General features: G+C 30.9%; 1 protein-coding gene and 1 long non-coding RNA gene across 3 annotated transcripts in view; one reads left to right on the forward strand and one right to left on the reverse strand.

Annotated features, from left to right (window-relative positions):
* LOC118205162 (tRNA (34-2'-O)-methyltransferase regulator WDR6) overlaps positions 1 to 13,809 on the forward strand; it is a 104,277-nt gene extending 90,468 nt beyond the window's left edge. For both annotated transcript variants that reach the window (XM_085815901.1, XM_085815900.1), the window contains 2 exons: positions 5,099 to 5,261; positions 11,753 to 13,809. In XM_085815901.1, the coding sequence (XP_085672027.1) occupies positions 5,099 to 5,261; positions 11,753 to 11,825 (236 nt within the window). In that variant the 3' untranslated portion in view covers positions 11,826 to 13,809. The remainder of the gene's footprint in view (positions 1 to 5,098; positions 5,262 to 11,752) is intronic.
* The window catches only part of LOC146997797 (uncharacterized), a 43,938-nt gene that overhangs the window by 1,384 nt on the left and 18,775 nt on the right, over positions 1 to 23,779 (reverse strand). The window contains exon 2 of the long non-coding RNA XR_015040856.1: positions 4,544 to 4,627. This is a non-coding gene — a long non-coding RNA (uncharacterized LOC146997797). The remainder of the gene's footprint in view (positions 1 to 4,543; positions 4,628 to 23,779) is intronic.

The following is a 23,779-nucleotide window of genomic DNA, read 5'->3' on the forward strand; positions in this document are numbered from 1 at the left end:
TCATAACATCAGTTTGCCACCCCTTGGACTCTGCGCCCGGGGACAGATGCCCCCTTGCCCCCTCTAGCTACACCCCTGCCTTTACGTGTTAACTCCAAAGTGATCTGTGGTGATTGCTGTTGTGACAAAGCAGAAAAATAGTTCCAAACAATTGTTCTTCCAAAACAAACAGATGTGGCATAGCAGCCTAAGGCTTCTACCTCTTTGTTACACTTTTAGGCTTAAGTTTGATGGTAGGTTCTCTTATATCAGTGATTTTTGGGATAACAAACCTGAGATTTGCATACTTTCTTAAATTTCCCATGAGTTCTTTTCTTGTGTGGTTCAAGGTGTGTAAGATCCACCTGTTCATCTACTTTCTATGGAACAATTTTTGGAGTATTTTCAATTTCTCCAAAATCAGTGTTTGTATCGTATATCACACCAACATTATTTATTGCAGTCTTGAACTCTTGTATCTTGTTTGTGTGAACATCAGACACTTGCATTAAGAAACTACACTCAGTATGCTTTCTGATGATTGTAGCATGTGTTATCCATCTTGCATAAACTTTGTTTTCTAAACCAGGCATTAAGTACTTTATCACCTTCCTTAAATTCTTTATAAACAAGTCTTCCAGTTATGGTAGAATGCATAAGCTTGTTGCTTGCCAATAGCTGTAAATCCTACATATTTAGCAGCTTTTGTCTAACTTCATATTCAAATCATTCAGGCTTTCCATTATTCAGCTTAGATGCCCATAAGGATTAGGGGTTTCATCAGTCCATGACATTTTCAAGATGGAAAATGGACCATTAGGATGTCTTCCATAAAGCATCTGGAGTAGGCTAACACCAATCATTATAGACTTCTGACAGGCCTAGAGTAGGTATGGTAGGTATTTCATCCAATCTTGTGTCTTTCTGTGAAAAATTCCCTGATGGTGTGATGTATCATTTTCATCAAAACAGCACTAAGTCTTTCTACAAGGCTGTTTGAACTTGGATGGTAACTGCTTCTGGCCATCTTCTTTCATAGTTTGGTTCCATGGGTTTGAAGATATCCACATTAATTATCTGGAATGGTTCATTAGGACGTGTCACTGGCATAATAGGAATTTCATCAAAAGGATGCTTTTTAGCTTGAAGTTGAGAGTTTCAAGTTTTGGAGTATTCAATTATGTTTATGGATTCCAGGCCTGTAGAAGGAATATCTCAATCATTCAGCAGTTTTCTTACAGGTAAACCTCTCCAGAACCTAGAATGATCTAAATCCAAAATTTGTTTTCTTCTCTTCTTGGGAACAAGTAAATGATGAACTTTTTCTCCTAAAATCTTTATAGAATAAAAAGTTATTAATAACAATTAAATTATTGCAATTCTTAGCATAGTGACAGCATGTTTGTAAAGATGGATAATTTATTTCTTGAATCTGAAACAGAGCCATTTTGTCTCGTACTATCTTTAGAATCATCTTTACCTGTCTTTTTATGTAACAATGCACAACATTCTACTATTTTCTTAATAATTTCCTCACATTTTTCATTAACGAGGTTTGCTTTTTCATTGTCAGATATTTTGTCAAAATCTTCAATTTCATAAGTATTTAAACGAAACTATCATTAATAATGTTTACATTTTTGCTTTCAAAATTAAACTTTTGCTTATCATTTCAATTTAATTCATTAAAAGCATTTAACAACAAACCATTGCTCATGTTATGAAAATATCATCTTCAGAATGCTTCGATAAAAGTAAGTTAATGAGGGGAGCCTGTAAAGTTTGTATGTATGATGATGTGAGAATAATGCTTCCATGTGGCATAGTATATCTTTCTAGTACTATATCAGTATTAACAACAGCTAACTGCATTCCTGTACCTGCTACTGCATTAATTAATTTACCATTACACATAAGTTAAAAAATAGCTAAGTCATCAATTCATTCAGTCTCAATGTCCTGGTTTACATTAAAATAGTTAATTTAGTTTATATTACAGTTAGTTTGCATTAAAATAATTAATTAATTACTTGAAATTATTGTCATTATGGCATCAGAATTATTCTTAATTTCTTCCAATTTAAACTTTTTCTTATCTTCGTGTAACAATATGTTATGATACTTAGAATTATATATAGACCATTTCAGTTGAGAAGGGCAATTTCTTTCTGTGCAGTAATTTTCAAAACAAGGAAAGCACTGATGAGAATCTTTTAAACTCTTTTTCTTCTCTTTCAGTGACATAACACATTTTTCTGAAGTATGATCTTTGCTTCCACAAAGTACACAAGAAAAAAGTTGAGCAGCTGAAATTTTATTTACATTATTGTAATGACTGACGATAGCAGTCATAATGGTCTTAAAAGGATCATGAGTATGGAAATTGTTTCATTTTTCATTAGGGGAATTAAAACTCTGATCAAGCAAACCTGCATTACTCTTAGATAAAATAAATTTAACATAGTTCTTTTGCAACTTTCTTTTTCCTATTTGAGAAATTTCATGAGGTCATCGATATCAAAATTTTCATCATTTGCTTTCTAATGCATAAATTCAGTTGCTATATTCCTAGTGCATAAAATCAAGTGTTCTGTCCTAATTGTTCTTCTATATATTTAATATTACAAGAAGCAACTAAAGATTCAGTAGAACCTGTTAATTTAGTTACAATTGAATGAATAACTTTCCCTTCTTTCTTAGGTTTCACAAATTCTACTTCAACCATTTTATTTACAAAGGATAAATTTCCATATGATTCAGTTTTGATTCCTAATGAATTTAGTAATCTTCTTTGTACGTTACAGGTATCATGGAATTCTCTCAAAAAATGAATATTATTTGAACTTCAGAGAGGTTTGAAATTTAATGGTTTATGCACGCGCAATTAATGAGGAGGTCTTTCCGATCAAATCTTTTAAGTAGTTTAAGTGCTTCATCATAATGCTTGGGGGATAGTGAAAACCCTTTAACAGTTTTTAAAGCTGCACCACATAATAAACTAAGCAAATAATTGAATTTATCAACTTTAGATAATTTTTCATTTTGATTTATTGCCATATCAGAAGTATTATAAAATGTTTTCCTCACTTCAGCATTTCCATAAAATTCATCAATCTTAATTTTTGGCAATTTAACTTTGTAATCAGAGCTCCTATTAATAGCACCAGAAATAATAGATCATGAAATCATATTGTCATGAAAAGAACCATTAGAAACTAAAGAATTGTTAACATTTTGTTTTTCTTTGAATGATTTTGGCCCTCTGAAACTCCATTTTGCAATCTTTTCTTCAAATTTTAAGGTACTCTCAATCTAGATTCATATCAGTTGAATCTTCAATCTTTTCATTGGCTGCTTTAAAGGAACAGCTTTTGCTTTAAGATTTCTAATTGTTCTTTTATGCCTTCAATATTACAAGAAACAATTAAAGATTCAGTAGAACCTGTTACTTTAGCTATGGCAGAACAAAAAACTTTCCATTCTTTTGTAAGTTTTGCAAGTTCTGCTTCAACCATTTCTATGATTAAACTTTAATTTCAATAAATAAATAACAATAAATGAGTAAATAAAAATGAATTCTTCCTTAAGTTTTGCAATTTCTACTTCAAACATTTCTGCTATGATTGAACTTCTTCAAAAATAAATAAATAAAAATAAATTAAAAAAAATTAATAAAAATTATAATAAATAATAATAAATAAATAAATAATTCTTTCATTTTCTGATAAATCACTTACACTTTACTGGAACATTCATAATCCAGTTTGAATATACGCAGCCCAGTATTATGCCACTTCTTGCATCACTATGCGTCTTCATCATGATGTAGTCTTTTGGCATATTAACATGTACATGATTTATGGCAATTCCATAGATCATACATAAGTTGTACAAAACAGCACTTTTTGTAAAATGCAAACAAATAAACAGATGTAATTCACACAAAGCTATAATGTAATGTTTCTTTTGGTTTGAGGTGTATCATATATAAGCCTTCTTCGTGGCATCCGCTTCTTGTGATGTCTGTGTTCCAACTGTGTGTCATTTGGTAGAGAGGTGAATGCATACACCAGTTAAGCTAAAGTGTGCATGCATGGCTTTTATGGAATCATGACAATACGTGTATCTGCCTGGCCAAATGTTCATCTACTTCCAATTTCTAAATTTTGATTTAAGTTTCAAGCGATAGCATCAAAGGAATAAACTACACTACTTTTTAAGAATATATAATTGATAAAAGTTTTATATGATGCTTTTATTTTAAACGAAAAATATATATTTTGATTTTATTATTTTGGAAGAGCATATTAACTATTGTTGAGAAAATTAAAAATATATTTACTTTAAATAGTAATTATAAATGTACAGAATCGTTAAAAACTATTTTTAACAGAGCATGCTGAAAAATTTTTATAACTATAAAGTAAATAAATTATTCATTAATTAGTGCAGCTATAAAGATGTTTTATATAATCATCCGTTACAAAATTGATAATAATTATTGCTGTTTTGAACTTTAAATAGTAAACTGAAAAAGTAAAACATAAAAAAGGCATAGCACTACCTTCTAGTCATAGATTTTAGTCAAGTCTTTATTAGTTTCAAGGACAAACAGATACAGGTCATTCTTCATCAAGAGTAAAGGAATCTGCAATGAAAAGAAAAGTCACAATTATATTTTTACCTGAAAAAAATGAGGAGTGAATGAGGTGATACTTGCATCTGTTAAGAGAAATAAAAATTGAAAATTTAAGATAAGAGAATTTTAAAAGCATTAGGATGTCCTGGATTTGAATTAGTCATTAACAAAACTAGATAAACCTTTCAGTGAGAAAAAAATCAAAAAACTCCTTTTATTGGTGCACTGGCTATTCTTGAAGCTTTGTATGCACAAAGATTAATTTATGTATGAATTTATATAATCAAAATTTTAAAAATTTGTTTTTTAATTCTTTATCTCAGAATTAATTTAAATTGTGAGCTTTGATTTATGATGTTGTCATGTAATTATATGTGTAGAATTATTGGTTATTTCATTTAACAGAAGTATGATTTCTGATAAATTACTGCAAATATTATTTGAAATAGTTCTACTAATGTGTGTTTTCTGTGTTCACAGGTATTAAAATTATTGGTAACAGAGCAGTTGCATCAGTTTCCATAGATCAAAGATTAAATTTATGGTCTTGGAATTTTTCAAATAACTCTTTGAGTATTACACAAGAACTTTCAAAATTGTCTTTGATACCTGATATTGCACATTTGGAATGTTGGCAAATTGGGTAAGTGTTAATTATTGCATCTAGCAGTAAATTTAATAGAAAAATGACTACAGATGTGTATGCAGTATATAATGAAATTCCTTTGTGATCCGATTAAGAATTTTCGATAGAATCATAGGAATAAATATATGATAATGTGTGCTTTAGGAGTACGGAATTTAGAAATATAAATATGCAATTTTGTATGTAATTTTGGAATGCTTGGAATGCAGAATTATAAATGTGTAAGTTCGATTTCAAAATTTTTGATTGATTAAGATAGATTTAATTTTAATACCACATTATTAATATAATATATAAAAATTAAAATTTTGAGGCTGATATAATGTTTTGTTGCTTAAGGATAATCAACATTTCTCTACATCATCTTCAGGTTAACAGGTAAACTGTTAGTGTATATTAACATATGCATATAATTAAAGATGTTGAAACTTTGCTTTAAAATTCTGTTTTCATGTAAATGATTTACCATGTGCCAAAAAGCAGGATAGGTAAATCCCAAATTTTCAAAGAAAAGAATGCTATGCTTAACATTTGAAATTGTAATTAGTTTAAATTTATTTAACTATTTATCTACATCTGGGGACCGAATTATTTATCTATTCACTTCCCTCATAAAATTTGTTTTCTTCAAATTTGTTGGTTTGTGTATTTAGTTTTTGTATTTTAACACAGTGAATTTGAAAATTTGGGATTTATTGAGCGACAAACATGGAGCAAATATATTCTTTCAAGATAAGGGTCTTATCCATAAAGAAAGATTGTGCTCAAATAAGTATCCGATGAAAATCAAATATTTACCAAAAGGTAAATGGTTCTGCTATCTACGGTTATGCAGCGAAGAAGAAGACATCCGAAAAGGAACGTGGTTTGAGAACTCATGACTCGCCAGTCTACGATTTATTTATTTGTGGTACAAAGAGCTGACTTCGATTCATTTTTTTTTGAATGATAGCTTCAGTTAAATTACAACATGAGGATGGACTAGAAAAATTATCTCTGAGAGGCTTGTTGGAATTCTTTAATATCTTATTCTAAAACAAAAGTTAATGGTACTTACAAAACATCCAAATCGGCGAAAGTTTGTTCATAAAAAGGAAACATAAGATAGGGTGCATATTACCTCCACAGTGGGTTTTTGGAGGTGTTTCAAGAAATGGGAGAGTGCTTTCTAGTCACTTTTGAAGATCACTCTGCTAAAACTTTAAACCACGAGTGTGGGCACTGGGTCCAATGGATCTGCCTGATTAAGCAAAATTTTCTCAAAATATGTCTCTTTCACCCAAGTTTTTGAGGTAGAGTGTAGTTGTGTCTGAGGTCACCCTCTTTATGTTTCCAAAGTGTTTTCCCTTTGGCTTTGAATCGGAGTCTTTTTCTGCTCGGATCAAGTCTTTTAGTCCCAGCATGCCTTTTCGCACTGCTGTTACATAGTTGATTTGTGATAGTATAGAACAGGGGTGGCCAATTTTTTTGTATATAAGATCTACTTTTTATCTTAAAAGTGTGTCACGATCGACTGGTTGTCATTGTTTAAGGGGGGGAGGATGTAAAATACATACAATGTTTATAAACTGTATTTCAGCATAAGGTGCATTCCAGCAAGATATGGGTAGATAAGTAAAATATATGTTCAAAGTTATTTTTTATTTTTAAATCACTTATGAAGTTTTCGAGATATAGGCTTATGAAGAAAATAAATTTCCAGATCCAACTTTTAATAGTAGCATTCCGTACATGCGGTGCCTAAAAAATTCGATTTTCTACACTTTTTCAAGATTTTTTTTTACTAACAAAAAATGCAATTTAATTTTTTTTATCTACTGCCATGTATAAGTTGTTGTGCTATTTGTTCCTTAATATGGAAAAGTTCTTATAAAAATGCACAGTATGGCTGATAATTTGATTTCAAAATCTCACTTTCGCTTTTTTTTTTTTTTTTGTCTAGGAGAAATTATTATGAAAGAATAACACGGCTTACTTTTTGCTAATCTATTAATAGCTCACTGAGCATATCTCGTACTGAAATACAGATATGACATACTGAAATATAATGTTTATCTGCCTGCGTAAAAGACAGCAACATAATTATTTAAAGATTCTGAAAACTCATGTCAAACAATAAGAAGAACATGGATGATGATTAACAATATTTATTAATTCAAAGGAGCTACAGATTAAGACAGATTTAGAATTTACTTTGTTGCCTTAACATCAATGGGAAGACTGAGTTTGCATGTCCCTAACCAAGGAATCATAATTAGGTGTATTATGATTACATAAATTCTTTATTATACATAAATTGTTTTATTGGAAAAAAATTATTGGAAACAAGGAGGGGGGGAGATGCAGTGTTTGCTCAGCAAAAAAGCATAGGAAAAAATGCACTGTGCCAAGTGTAAAAAATATTTATTTAGAACCACAACACTTTGTTTAATGTGCTGTTAACATTTGTTGTTGCATTTTTTTCTCTGTGTCTATAGTGCTAATAAAGAAAATAAAGAATCAATGCAGAATAAAAATATACTATTTTTTTCCCATATGCTAATATACACAGTCAAAAGTCGTTAATCTGGACTCGTCGGGACTTTGGCGATTCCGGATTATAGATCATCAGTTTAAATCGCGTAAGATGGCATGCAGAAATTCTAAAATTAAAAATATGAAACCATAATTTATGAAATAAAGAACAATTATGATCTAAAGGGTATCAAAATTTACAAAAAAAAAAAGCTTAATATTTATTTGTTTACTTTATTAAACATTTCTTTCAATGCAAGTTCTTTAAGTTGCTTCGTTTTATGTGATAATACTTTCTCTTTAATTCTATAAGCAGACATAATTTTTTGTTCAGTTACAAAGTTCCGCTGTTCAAGTCCCGTTAATTACTGTGCCGAGAATACCGACTAACTTGTCAATCGAATTTTTTCGTTTTCACTAACCTCTCTGTCACATTCTTCATGTCTTTATCGATTTTTTTGCAGCAATTCCACTTTTTGTTTGATGGACATCGAAACATACTTTCGTTTTGTACGATCCTTTGGGAGCTCCAGAATCGGAAATTCTATTTGACATAATCGAAAGTTCAAGTTTACTTTTATAGTATTGCTCTTACAGTCTGCAGAAAATAACAAGCCGGATCCAATTCGAAAATTAAGGAACAACGCAATCATCAACATTAACTGAAATAGATAATTAGATAATTTTAGCGGACGGTATAGTACGTTATACATAAAACGCGAACGCGAAAACGTATTCTGCGCTTGCGCACACGCAAACGTGCAGTCGAAAGAGGTTTTACACACACGCGTAAACGCCTATGCACATGTGTCAACGCGGCGCATGCGCAGAAAGTTTTTAGCTTTGAGGTCCGGATTATAGATCATTCCGGATTATGGGTGTCCGAATTAATGACTTTTGACTGTACTGTGATTTTCTATTTCTTTAAGATATTTCATTTTATAAAAACGTTTGGTGAAATTAAAAATTTCAATGCACATTCTTTCTAAGTTAGATCATAAAATTTATTATTGGCACAGATACAAGACTTTTTCTGAAGATTTATAATTTGTTTTTTCAAAAAACATGTGCACTTATGTAACTCATATAATCACGCATGCTTCCAGATTAATGGACGTGATAGAGAATAATATAGCAGATGGAATAATGATACTCTTGGACTGCTCAAAAGGTTATCCAGTCTATTAAAATTTTTTAGGGCAACTCTAAATGGAGGAACAAATGCCCAAGAGGCACTGCCCATCAATATTTTGACTCTTACTTTGTAGAATTCGTGTGGCACTGCTTACATCTGAATTCCAAAAAATTTTCTGCCGTACTAGCAGCTATTTTAAATTTATATCTCCTATTTAATGTTCTCATTAATGTGAGCATTGGTTTTTTAGTGATTATGAAAAAAAAAAATTTTTTTTGTAAGAATAAATGCTATTTGTAGTAATAAATTGCTGTCTATGGACTATTCTTATATTTGCAAACTGTTTACAATTAAAAAATGAGGCAAAATGCATGGCAAGCGCATAACAGAAAGGTACCATCAATCAGATGATTGTAGAATGTTCATTTACTTATCATTTAAATACAGTCAAAAGTCGTTAATTCGGACATCCATAATCCGGACCTCAAATCTAAAAACTTTCTGCGCATGCGCTGCGTTGACACATGCGCATAGGAATTTACGCGTGCGCGTAAGACCTTTACGACTGCGTATATGCGTGTGCGCAAGCGCAGAATAAGTTTTCGCATGCTCGTTTAATGTATAACGGACAGTATAAGCTAAAATTATCTAATTATCTATTTCAGTTAATGTTGATGATTGCGTTGTTCCTTAATCTTCGAATTGGATGCGGCTTCTTCGAATGAATTTCAAGAAATCATTTTCTTTTGATTGATTATTTTGCAAGTAATATTATTAAGCTCTAATTTTTTAAAATCAGAATGGTATTTTTTCCTTTTTTTTTAAAAAAAAAAATATTTTAGCTATTTCAAGATATTCAGCAATAGTTTATAAATCTCTTTCAGATTATTTTTTAAAGTGTTAAGCAGAAATTATTAAAATTATTATTTTTCTTTTAAGAAATTAATATAGCTGAAATAGAAAAGGAACAAGTCCAGTAAATCTTTAGTAAGATAAAATCTGATGAATCTGAAGTATTAACATATAAGTTTATTTTAAATACAAACAACTAGTATTTTATTTTAAAATCAGAACTATTTTAAGTACAAGAACTTTCTCCTTCTCTCTCTCTCTCTCCCCCTTTTTTTGTGCACTTGTGTGTGGCATTCAGGAGTTGATTACATGTATTTTTATTTAATTTTATGCAAACATGTTTTGTCATTCATAAAGTATTTTAAAAATTGATTCACACTTTTTTAAATTGTTACAGATCCACAAATCGTTTTATATTCTTATAAGCATCCCACAGAACTTTTAAGGGTATTGATATGTTATAATGGCCATCATAAAAAAAAATCACTGATCATAAAATGCAGGATAAAAAATTTTCCAACCTGAAAACATAAGGAAATAATGAAAACATTATGGAAAGCAGTAAAATGTAACAAAGTTAGGCTTATGAGCATTTCCTGTGTACATCTTCTCACCTTCATAATTGCTGGATTACCTTCCTTCTGCATAATTACATTTGCCTATTCTATTTTAAGATAAAATGATCCCCTGGCCCCCCAAAAGAAAACTGATTTTTTCTTACTCTCTATTCAATCAGAAATTGATAACAAATTTTGCACTGAAAAGAATTAAATTTGTCTACACTACATAAAAAATATCTCTCTCGCAAGAACAATCTGTATGTGTGAAGTGTTAAACGGGATTAGGTTCCATTTGGTGAACTTTGGTAACTGCTCGTGGAAGTTTTAATTTCTTTTTATGGAATGTGCACTGTAACTCAATCCTCTGGAGCTCTAAAATATTGGGTCAGTCCATAAATTCGTGCACATTTTTGGTAAATTTTTAAATAATATAAAAAAACACAATTTAACATTTTAATCAATTATATATTTTTCTCCATTATCTACAATGTCTCGCCATCTTACCGGCAGCTTTTTTATGCCATTGCTGTAGAAAGACTCTGGTTTTGATGCAAAAAAACTTGAAAGTTCATTATGCACATCCTGTTTAAAATGAAATTTTTTTCCCAGTAAAAAATTTTGGAGAGTAAGCAGGATGTGGCAAAAGTTCTCAATTAAATTCACTAATTTTTTGCTGCATTGTTTGAGTCATATGCGGTCTAGCATTATCATGATGAAACAACACTTTCTTGATATTCACCAATCGTGGGCGTTTTTTGATCAATTCTGAGTTTAGATGGCAAAGTTGTTCACTATAAACTTCTGAATTAATCGTTTGATATTGTTCTAACAGTTCAAAACGTCCTGAACGGGGTTCATCATCAATGCTGCTTTTTCCAACTTTAAATTTTTTAAACCATTTCTGGGCAGTAAATTACAGTCCTTTTATAGAATGTTCACCATGTACACTATTAATTTTTATCGCTACAAACCTGGCAGATTCACCACACGAAAATAGAAAATAGCACAGCACGTTTGTACTGATTTTCTATATTCATCTTCTATGGGTACTAAAATGTGTTCAATATTTACGAAAGTTGGTGATGAACTGAATAATATGTTAGTCAAGCGATGACAAGTTTCACCAGGTTCAAACTTGTATTGTTTTAGTAAATGCGTCATAGTGAATTCCACGCATACTCTTAATGTGCACAAACTTATGCACTGACCTGATAGCTTATAAGCAGAGTATTTAAATTATGCTTACATAATAATATTTTATTTTAAAATCACAAACATTTTACGTTCAAGAGTTTATTTATTTATTTAGTTTTTTAGTGTAACATTTAGGAATTGATTACTTGTATTTTTATTTAAATTTATGCAAACATAATTTGTCATTTATAAATTATTAAAAAAATTAATTCATGTTTTTTTAATTATTACAGATCTACAAATCATTTCACATTAGTCGTTTGTGGACAAGGTGTTGAAACTTTTTATCTTTTAAATTGTATTTGATTCTAGTTTTTAAATAGTTGATGATAAGTATATTTATGTAATTTTATGTAAATAAAATATTTTTATATGTTATAAATTATATGTAAATGTGTTAATATTATACTGTTATATGAGTGACAAGCTGATTAGTTCATAATTAAATTGGGATTGCTTTATGGTAATGATAGAACATTACTTCTTAAAGGTTAATATATTTTCTGCTTATCTGTCTTGTTATTCAGTAATCTACAATAATAATGAAACAATTTAAAATGCTATGAAATTCTTTATTTATAAAATTAAAAATTCTTATACTGATGTAGTAAACTATACATGGTACACTATTTTGGGTAAGGTTATGTTATTCAAATATGGCAAAGCTATCTCCACAAGAGCCATCTACCTAAGATGAGGGATGCTTTTGTTGATGATTTTCTATAGGAAACTGACTTTTATTACACATGCAGATATTCATGAAAAACAACCACATAACCTACCCTTTTGCCTGGGATTGAACCCTAGTTGAACATCCAGTATTCAGTGGTCTTAACCACCTGGTCACTAGTGGGAGCCATAGTATAAGAAAATCCTTATCTAGATCAAGCTACACAAATCCACAGTTTTGTAGAAATGTATCTCTAAACAGCTGAGTTCAAGAGCTATTGAAGCAAAGATCTCTTTTGTCATATATATTTACAATTTTACACTGACTATCTGAAGTTAAGCACACAATACACATTAGCAGTCAAAACCATAATTGAATTTAAATGACTGAAAATACCTGTGAATGCACATGACAACATGTAAATATCATATGTTTCCGATAATTATGATTGACTGTCTGAATATATGCTAATTAGGCAGATTTTCAATATATTTCATACTGAAGGTTTGTCTAAATGCTGATATGAAGTGTTTAGAACTTTTTGTAGAATAATTTTTGCTGGTATTTGTGTTTCTATGGCTGTAAGAAGATGAATGTGATAGTGAGTTCTGGAATGCTGTTAGATCTATTGAAGCAAGTCAGTCAATTAGAGATGTCACTCTTTTCTTTGCTGCTGATTATTTGGTAATTTCTTGAATGTGAAAAACAATTCCAAATTAGTCACAGTATTCCAGAGATTATATACTATGAACTCTTCTGACAGAATTGACGAGCAACTTCCACAACTGCTACATCCGTGGTTGCAGGATCACTTGGTAAGACAGTATCTGCTAATACTGTGTGTCAAATGCTTTATATGAAGGGACTGTATACCTATTACCAAGTGTTTCACTAACAGCCCACTACAGATGGACAAGATCAAAGTAGTGTCATCAACATCCCATTTGGACTGTCTCGGATTTGTGCAACATCCTGTTTATGAATAAGTCTATATTTGCCTTGGAATTCAGTTATAAGCATGTAAGGGCATAGAGAGAAAGAGGCACATGGAATATTCCCCAGAACTTCATCAAACATAACAAATTCAGAGGTGTCAGCATCATCATATGGGTTGGAATTTCAATGAGATATCGCATGTAGCTGCAGATCTTTGAAGATGGTTCTGTAACAATGGTAAATTTACCTAATACATATACATTGATAGCTGTTTTTATTTTGTCTATAAATTATAAGGGTTGGATAAAAAAGTAGTGACATCATCTCAGCAGTTCTGAAATAATGTTATTATTGCAAGTCCAAACTCATACAGTTTACCAAAGTATTGAAAAGGCCATTTGGGATGGTTGTTCACTTCATTCAATGAGGCAATAAATCATAATAAAGTTTGGGTAAAGTCATCATATACCTTAAGTAGTCATATACCTGATTGATGTTAAGTTTTGTTTGGTTAGTTTTAACTAAAAATATCAATTTGTCAGCTGCCCAAATGCAACATCATGATGTAATTTACAAAAATTTAATATTGTTTTGCTCTTCATACATAATGCTTGTTTTCTTTCATGCATAAACTTATTTGCTACCTTCATGTGCAATTTGGTTTTAATAAAAATTTTACTCCAATTTTCTTGATTTTCGTATTACTTACTTAACTTTTGGAAGCCAGTGTGTTATTTTCCAAAAGAAAAAAAAGTTTTAAGTACCTGTCATTTTAGACACAAAGAAAAGGAGTCATACAGTTTTTTAATATTTCTGAACATTGTAATTTCTAGAAGCTATCATCATGTGTTGTAGAAGGTAAAATTGAGATCTAGAGAACTGGAGTGTTTTCTTAGTGCATAAATTGATGAAATGGAAACATAGTTTCTGTGTTTTATACCCTGTGTGATACTTCTTTGGCAATATGAAGCAACTCCAATGATGGAACACAGAAGAAAACTTTATTTAGCACTCAAAATGGCGACATACAAAACAAAAAGAAAAAAAGAATTCTAACATTTAAAAATAAATTTCATTCTTCGTGCGAAAGTCGCATGTGGCACTCGAGTCTGGTTTCAAATATTGCCATTCACAAATACCTTAATGTTCATCTATTTAAATTATTTAAACTACAAATTTTAATAATATTTAAAGCTGTTACACCTGAAAGCAAACTTTGATAAAAATGTCATTCTAAAACTAGTGTAATGCTAAAACAAATGCCTCAGTTGAAAATAATTTCACTTTTTGTTTATTCATTAAACTTCTGATGCAAAAAGAATGTATCCTTTTTTTGTTCTCTACCATAGCATTTTAAATAATCAGGGTTCGTACGGTCCTTAAGAGTCCTTAAAAGCCCTTAGATTTTTTGGAATCGATTTTTGGTCCTTAAAAGTCCTTAATTTTGGCCAAAATCTACAGAAGGCCCGAAATTTTAATCATCTGAAATTTCTGTCTGTTTTTACGACTGTCATTTTGAGTGTGAATTAGCATTTTGAGGAATATTTTTGGTGATTCACTATCTTTTGAATGGGTTCATGAGTTATAATTTATTTCTATTTCTAATATAAATGATGGGATACTCGAATGTCTAAGCAAGAAGTGAAACATAAGCATTTCGAAATTATTCTAGTAAAGAGCTCTTAAACAACTTTTTGCTTTTGGGGATGTGGATTCTTTTATTAAACTGTTCTAAATTTGGCGACTTTTCAACATTTTGGCGATTTTAAGATTAGTTTCTATAGAAACTTTTTAATTCCAAAATCTGAGAATTTTTAGACTTTTTTTAAAAAAACATCGTAACATTGATAAATTTTATTAAAATAATGGTAATATATTGAAATTATATTTAAAAAATAGCATTAAAATAAAACATTTTTATTTTTCTCTGTCATATTATAAAGTTTCATTTTGGCAACTTATACAATATTTTAAATCTGGAAAATAAACAAGGTATAACGCTATAAAGCACAATTTACAAAACAGCTCTTAGCAAAAGCAAAATTAGCTATGTAATTAATTAAAAAGTCTTGTTTTTAATTTTTTCATAGTAAGAGTTTTTCCCATGTAATTGTCTCAGAATATTCAAAATTCTCAGAATGTGCATCAGTTTTCTCTGTAAAATTAATTTTATACTTTTTCCCTCCTACTTTTTTCCAAAATATTTCTGGCTTTTTTCTGTTACAGAAATGGTAGGGATAATTTTTCTTTAGGATTTTAGACATTGCAGCTTGGAAAGTTTAGAAGGATTTGAAGGCAAAATTTATAGACTCACAATTCTAGAAGATTCGAGAAATATGTGACAAAATGAAAAATGTCTCCATTGTATCAACACATAGTGGATGTATTTTACAGAAAGTTGAAATGAATTTTTTAATTTTGGGAGAACATCTGGAAGAAAATGAAAACATAATATTTGAATGTATTACTTCTGATACTAGAATCTTAACATGTTTATCTTCTCTTTATTTTCTCTACTTTTCACTAGAGAGAAGCATAGAAAATATCAAAAATGCTTCTGATCTTATCACATGGGCAGGCATTATAGAAAGGGATTTTTTTATTAATAAAGAAATTGAAAACTTACAATTTAAAAGATTCATCTAATATTTCTTAATGCATCATATTGCATAGCTGGCACTAGGCATTTTCTCACCTGATGCAATCTCTGTGGATCCTAAATTCTGCTGCCTACTGTCTTTCTAAATTCTGCTTCCAATCAATGCTTGCTCTAAATTCTAAAAGTTTTGCCGTTTCTAGATTTTGTTGTTCGGTGTGTCACTAAATTCCAGAAATTCTGCCACATCAGCTCTGTAACCGTCCTTTACTATATATATTTCATATTGCTTCTGAATGTTCATATTACTAAAGAAATAAAATTAGCCGCTTTTTCTGTACATTCTAAATGCATTTAGTGTTTTTTAGAATAACATAAATCTTTAATTAAATCCAAAAATTCTAAAATGAAAAGGAAACATGTTGAAAAAAGAAACTGAGTACATAAAGGAAATTATTCTTCAAAGATATGTGCAGTTATTATTATGTAAATTACCCAATTGTTTATGATTTCAACCTTTACTATAATTTCCCATTTTTATTTCCTCATATGATAGAGTTATTGAGCCAGATTAAATTACAATTAAATTGTATAATCTTTGACCACTAGTTCACATTATTAGTTTGAATCTGACTGTTCTTCCATAATTACGTCACCGTGAGCTGTAATTGATTTTGTTAGCATCAGAACTGGCCTTTATGTTCTAAGTTCTTTTTAAATAAGAGGTTTATTTAAACCTTTGTCTGATATTGTAGTTAATTTCAGGCATTGCGATAATATGCTTCACGTCTGTCGGGGGGTTTTGGACTATTTAACTTTTACCAGATCAATGGGTACCTATGAGGGTTTTACCAATTAAACCCTCATAGGTTCATTATGGAGAGGTTGACAAGTTAGGAGACGAAGCACGCAGAAACTAGTGAGAGCATTGGTTTGCATATTGAGACAAATCTCTAATTGTTAGAAAAGATGCTTAAAAGAGAAGGAAATCGATATAAACGTTCAAATATGACTAACTATCATAAGTGTAAAATATTTAATGCTACTTGATAAATTGCATAGTTTATTTTATTCTCAAACTTATTAACAGTTATGTTAATTAATTCATGTATACTAATAATGCGTACTACTTAGGGATCTATTTTATTTTTAGGATGGTATTACAAAAGTGAAATTCAGGCATAGATAATATCTTCAATTGAATTTATTCAGTTCCCGTTTGCTCATAGGTCCTTAATTTTTTTCATTAATGGTCCTTAAAAGTACTTAATTTCCGTGTGCAGAAATGTGTACGAACCCTGATAATTAAATTTAATGTTACTTTGAAGATGTATAAATTTAAATTAAGTTTCAGTGTCTGCAATCATTCAGTGATTGAATTATTTTAGTCTATATTAAAATTACAATATATGAAATATTTTCTCCATGAATAACAAATCAATAATCAAAGTAACAATGATTAATTCACCTAATACATATATACTGATAGCTTTTTTTATTTCGTTTATAAATTATAACGGCTAGATAAAAAGTAGTGGCAACATATCAATAATTCTGAAAAGATCACAAGTCAAACTCATACACTCTGCCAAAGTATTAAAAAGATACACATCAGGTGCATCTACTTTTGTTGATGCATCACAGTAACTAGAGATGAGCAAAACTGCTCCTTTAAGGGATGAGATCGGAGCCATTCATTCACAGAAGTAAATCGGTTGTTTTTATACAGTTCACCACTCACTAACAATGGCTTTGATCAATATGCTTGGAATGGGAATAGTTTAGAAGCAGTGTGCAAACATGAAGGAAAAGCTGAAAAATCGAACAAGGAGGAGGATTGGTAGGATCAGTTCAATCAAACTCCTCCCTCCCTTCTTTCAACTGTAGTTTTGAGATCGCCTAAAAACACCTTCCTGCATAGAACAATAAAATTCTGGAATAAAAAATGCTCAAAAAGTTAAAAAAATGATGAAAGCTAAACTCACTTTTGTTAATGATTACATTATTTTATTACTATAATTGATATTTTGTTACTACTACAAAGCATTATATAAAAATACCTAACATTAGAACTACCAGCATTACAAAAAATACCTGACACTAAAAATTCAGTAAAGTATATTGATCTGCTGTAAAAACTAATCAAGGTTTTGATTTATGAATATAATTTTAGTTAACTTTCCTGACAAGAGGTGGTTTCTTTTCTCAGTACTTATCTGGCCTGCTTTTGAAAAGATTCATTAGCAGGGCACTGAAGTAGCCAAGATGAATAACGTTCTTAGAATAAGTTCATACAGCGTGGGACTTATTATCTTTTAGGATCCCACCAGAATAAGGGATCAGTGCATCTAGGTTAATAATTATCCGATAAATATTTATTTAAATCCACTGTTTCAGCAGGTCTCAAGTCCTGTGTCCCTTGAAGTTTGTTGACAATTTCATCAAACTTCTCCCATATGGAAGAGTTCACAGTAGATGATACAGTTGGATTTAATTGCTGTATTTGGAGTGCCTGATATTGCACACCTGAAGTTTTCATTACTACTGAAACATTATCATAGCATTCTCAGTATTTCAGATCATCAGTGAAACCCTATTTCTTAAAATGATCCAGGAAAGTAGCTTGTACCACCAGTTTGTTGTTAGAAATAATCCTAAACCATTCTGATAACCCTTTCAGTATATCATCAGTTAATAACTCTATTTCTTGTAACAACCTCATGCCTTTTTTCTGTCTTTGTAAGCTTTCATCTCATGTGCCATTAATCTTACTAAAATTCCTCCTTGGGAAAGAGAAACAGTTTTGGTGATACTTCTTGTGTTATCAAAAACTTTTAAAATCTCTGTTGCCTGTTTCATAATATTCCAATCTTGATATGACAAATTAAATAATTTTTCTTCTAATATAGGAAAGGAAGAAATTATGTGTTCTTTGTTATTTAAAAAAAAAAAAAAAACTTTTTAACATATCATAGGTAGAATTCCGCCTAGTACAGTACAAAATCCGAGATTTGGACTTGTCGGTTACTTCGGCCATTACACATTGGGGATTTTTCTGGATATTAGATCAAGAGTTTAAATCTAGTAAGATGGCATATAGGAATTATAAAATTAAAAATATGAAATCATGATTTCTGAAAAAATGAAGCATTTATGATCTAAAGAGTAACAACATTTACAAAAAATAAAAAAAAATAAAAAAATAAAGCTTAATATTTATTTGTTTATTTTATTAAACATTTTTTTCAATGTTAGTTATTTAAGTTGGTTTTTTTGTGCTCATATTTTCTCTTTAATTTTGTAGACAGACATAATTTCTCATTCAGTTTCAAAATTCTGTTATTCAAGTCCTGTAATTGCTGTGTCGAGAATTCCGACTAACTTGTCAGTCGAAATTTTTTCGTTTTCAATAACCTCTCTGTCACTTTCTTCACTATTGGTGTCACTTTCTTTGTTTTGATATTTTCTGGATCTAGAACCGTACTACAGATTTTGCCATCCGTTAATTGAAAATTTAACCTTTGGTTGGCGATATCCGAAAACCTTCACATTCATGGTTACCTCGTATCAACATCAACCTCAGCATAAAATGTACTAGCTGGCCATAAATTATGTCAAGCATTTTCTAAAGTATCTGGAGACACATCCTCCCATGATCTTGAAATGTTCCACACAGCAGATTTTAAACTAAAATATTTAAAAAAATTCTTGAATAGTCTTGCGATTATTCGAGAAATTTAAGATAAATTTTAAAAATTCTACTTTATATTTGCATTTCAGCGCACACACTATTCTGATATCCATATGCTGAATAATTGACATACAATTTGGAGGAAAGAATAATACGGATACATTATCTTTCACTAGAACTAAGTGAAGTATCAGCTGAACGGTTGTCTACAATCAGGACAATTTTTGCATCATCAGGTAAACCCAATGAGGTTAGAATAGAAGGAGGGAAGGTTCAACTCAAACAGTGAAGCTTGGCGGCCATGTTCCTGTTATCGCTGTGACTTGTGCAAGGAAGTCTGTAATTGCAATATTTTTTTCTTTTCTTTTTGAAGGATGTCAGCTTGTGTTGTATATGGATGCATAACCAGATTTTTGAAAAGGATTCCTGGGATTACTTTTCAAGCGTAAGTATTGATTTTCTTTTTTTTTTTCTTTTTTTTATTTAATTTGATAACTATGGTAAAAAATATCACAATGTCATGTTGTTTTCTTTCCAGATGTGAAAAAAGGACTTAATAATAATCCAAATATGTTAAATACATTTTAATGTTTCTGTTTATAGCTGGCATCTTTGTTCCTTAACATACAGTGATGTATAGTAGGATTTAAACTGTATAATTTGAAAGTTTTAAATAATTCGTTTGATAAATTTCATGAAAAGTAAGACACCAATTGTTACTATTTTTATGAATGGTAAAGGTGTTAAATAAACTAATGCTTTTCTTTATGTATTATTATTCATTTTAAAGTTTTTTGAACTGTTAAGAATATAATTTGTGCATTTGATCAAGATAAACTAACTAACTTTTCTGTTGTTAAAATTTGTTTGCATAAATTTGTGGGCAGTATAGCGATAAAAGTAAGTAAAATATTTACACAACTGAACATGTGGAAAGATGTATACAATATAGGTATAGCCGTATTTCTGTAATTCAGCTTAATTCAAGGCAATTTCTTTGAAATTCATAAATATGAAACGCGCATAAACTGAAATCACTGAATTCACATAAATCTGTTTTATTTTATTAATATTTATTTCTTCTTGTTATACGGTTGTTGGTTGTGAAAAGAATCTATTTAAAACTTTCATTTAAAAAAAATGCAACCTGTGACTATTTTTTCAGATAATTATCTGCTATTAATTTCGGGTTAAATATATTTTAAAAGATTCTTTAATAAATTACAATATTGTGAATAAATCAGAAATATCACTTCTTAAAGGTAGTGGTGTGGTGTATTTAATTATGGCAAAGCACACTAGGGCTATCTGCCTAAGGGGAGGGATGCCTTCGTGGAGGACTTTCTGAGGGAAACTGACTCGTATACACGTTACACATGGGAAAAACCACGAAAACGCCCATGCAGCCAGCCCATTCGCGGGATTCGAACCTCAGACCGAACTACCAGTGTTCAGCGACTTTACCGCTATGCCACTGGTGGGCCCACTTCTTAAAGGAAAAACTGGAAAGTACACCCAACAGATTGCTAATAAAACCTAAACAAATTCTTGAAATATGCAGAAACATTATTTTTCAAGGCTTTAATGTTATGCACATGCATTTAGATTTCGAATTATTTCTTAATGATTTTCTGCACGTAGTAAATTACGGATATCATCTTTATAACTTTTAAACAAAAAAAAAAAAAAAAAAAAAAAAAAAAAACAATAGCGAAGTATTTCATTATAAATTTTACATATTTCTAGTGGAAAATACATGCACGGAACTGTTTAAAAACACGTACGTTTCACTGCCGTAATGCAATGTTTTGAAATTACAAACATGGACGCCGCTTGTTCGGTGGAGTTTCATTCCCCGATAGTGGAGGAAACTGCGAACCCTCCCTCCTTCTATTCTAACCTCCTTGGGTAAACCAACCGAATTCTGCCGAGCCTCGGGTATGAAATGATTTTCAAAAGAATCATTCATTAACACTTGTATCGTCCCTGTTCTTTTATTTGCACAATATATAATGGGAAGGTTTTTACTCCTTTAAATGCTCAAGATCATGTGTTTTTTTCCGGTTACAAAAAGTTTACACTTGTGCGTTCCTGCAGCATTTGCGCATGCTAAAATTGTTAGTCTCACTTTGGAATCTTTGACACGAGTTGAAGCATTTTCTGTAGAGGTTGTCAAGGTGTTTTGCAGTAGATATTGCCAGAAAAGAACATTTTTATCAGCGTTGTCAATTTGTTCTGAAGATAACTTTTATAATAAATTCAATGAATTCATCGGCAAATAGTTCAGTAGCTTCAGTATCAGCTGAAGCATTTTTACCTGAAATTCTTAATTGCCTTATACCTAGCAATTTTTAAATTTGGTTAATGTTTGAATATGTGCACTCAGTTTTTAAGTTCATTTCTTAGTCAAATATTTTAGCTTGTGCCGTTAGCACTTGACCTGTCAATGGCATGCCCTCGCTGCGATGCTGTCTGACTCATTCAATTATCACTTTTAGCATAATGAATAATTTTTCTGTTATTTTTTGTAACCGAAGTGTCAGAACCCCCCCCCCAAAAAAAAAAAAATCAAAAAGTTCCTTTTTCGGCATTTTTGTGTTATATATAGTTGACTTTCCAGTGCCATACTCTTCGCATAATTTTGAGACGGATATACCTTTTTTCCTGCAGTTCCACTTTTTGTTTAATGGACATCGAAACATGCTTTTGCTTTGTAGATCCTACTGCAGCTCCAGAATTGGACACTCTTTTTGACATGATCAAAAGTTGAAACTTTAATTTTCATCAAATTGCTGTAATTAAAAACAGCCTGCAAAAAAATAATTAAGCTGGATCGAATCAGAAAGTTAAGGAACAGCACAATATGCTATATTGGCTGAAATTCCTTGGAATCAATAAAATATAATTTTAACCTATCTAAACAGCGTCCGCCATACATTATTGGCGATGTATTAACAAACCCAACAATTTGAAAGCGGGCAGGGGCAACACTGTGCAGAATAAAATATTCTTATCTCCAGCGTGGAAGACTCTTGGAAATTATAAAGATATGCTGTTTATAAATATGTTGTGATTTTGCTGTTGAACTAAGTTTGTGTGACGTAAGTGCAAAGAATGTGATACCTAATAAAAGAAAGTTAACACATGTTTATTACAAAGGGACACAGGAAAAAAAAAGGGATTTTATACGCATGCCATCTTACTAAGAAAACTGAACATTGATATGGTGAACTGAGAAAAGACTGGGAAAAAAAACAGAAAAACGTATGGCAACACTTAAAACGCTGCATCGGGAATTTTAAACATATGCGACTTTTAATTTTTTTTTTAAATTTTGCTGTTTAATCATGTATGGCAATGCGAAGAAAATGGTGCTTAATAATAAAGCTAGTAGCAGTGAGTGCAACAGCAGACTGGTAGACTGGGAACTCAACGAGAGCTTAGAAAACCTTAACAACCTTTTGGACGATGATAGTCAAAATCTGACCTTTTACTGTTTTTCTTACAATTTCTTTTATTGTTGCTACGGATGTATTTGAAGCCTCTGTAACTAATTTCTGCGTTACCAGATTTTCTGGAGCTAATCAGACTACGCTTTCGAAACTACATGTTTTTTTTTTTTTTTTTTTTTTTAAAGTCTTTTTATATGTAAAGGAAATGACTGATCATTTTCCTTTGCCGATTAATGATGCTACTTAAATTAGATTTCGAATTTTAATGCCGTGCATTTCACATCTTTGAATTATGGAATAAAAATATTTCTCTTTATGTTGTATTAGCAAAATGTAAATGTATTAAAATGTTGTATTAGCAAATCTTCAACAACTTCTCATTTACAGTCTTTGACACCTTGGGCTCTACGTGTGATGTAACTTCAGGGTTGCCATGCTACCTGGAAAACAGGAAAAAGTCAGAGAATTCGAATTGTTCAGGGAAAAGACAGAGAATTTAAATATTTTTGTCAAAATCTGGAAAAGTCGGGGAATATCATACAGCGATCGCGCCATTTCGCCGAACGTTGGAAGCGATCACTTTCTTTGCGAATTGTATCGCGTGAGCTTCATTCGGGCAGCTGGCATAGAGCCAATTTTCGCAGCTCCAATTAGATTGTCTTTTAGAAAGGCAAAGCAAGTTTCCAGTAACCTTGAGAATCGCATGCGCATGTGTAGCGCATGTTGAACTAAACAAAATACTTTATTCTCCTATAAAACGAAATCGGTTTAGTTCTAGTATATGGTACTATGGAGGTTAGAATCAAAGAGTATATATTGTTAAGAAAGAAAACTCCGCAACAGGAGTGGCTCTTCCAACGTAGAGGGAAACAGCTGCGCATGTACGAAATATCTGTCGCGAGAGCTCGAAGCTGG

This window comes from Stegodyphus dumicola, chromosome 4, assembly GCF_044657685.1.
Source record: "Stegodyphus dumicola isolate Sdum_Otavi_A_Nest chromosome 4, ASM4465768v1".
In the NCBI taxonomy this organism is placed as follows: domain Eukaryota; kingdom Metazoa; phylum Arthropoda; class Arachnida; order Araneae; family Eresidae; genus Stegodyphus; species Stegodyphus dumicola.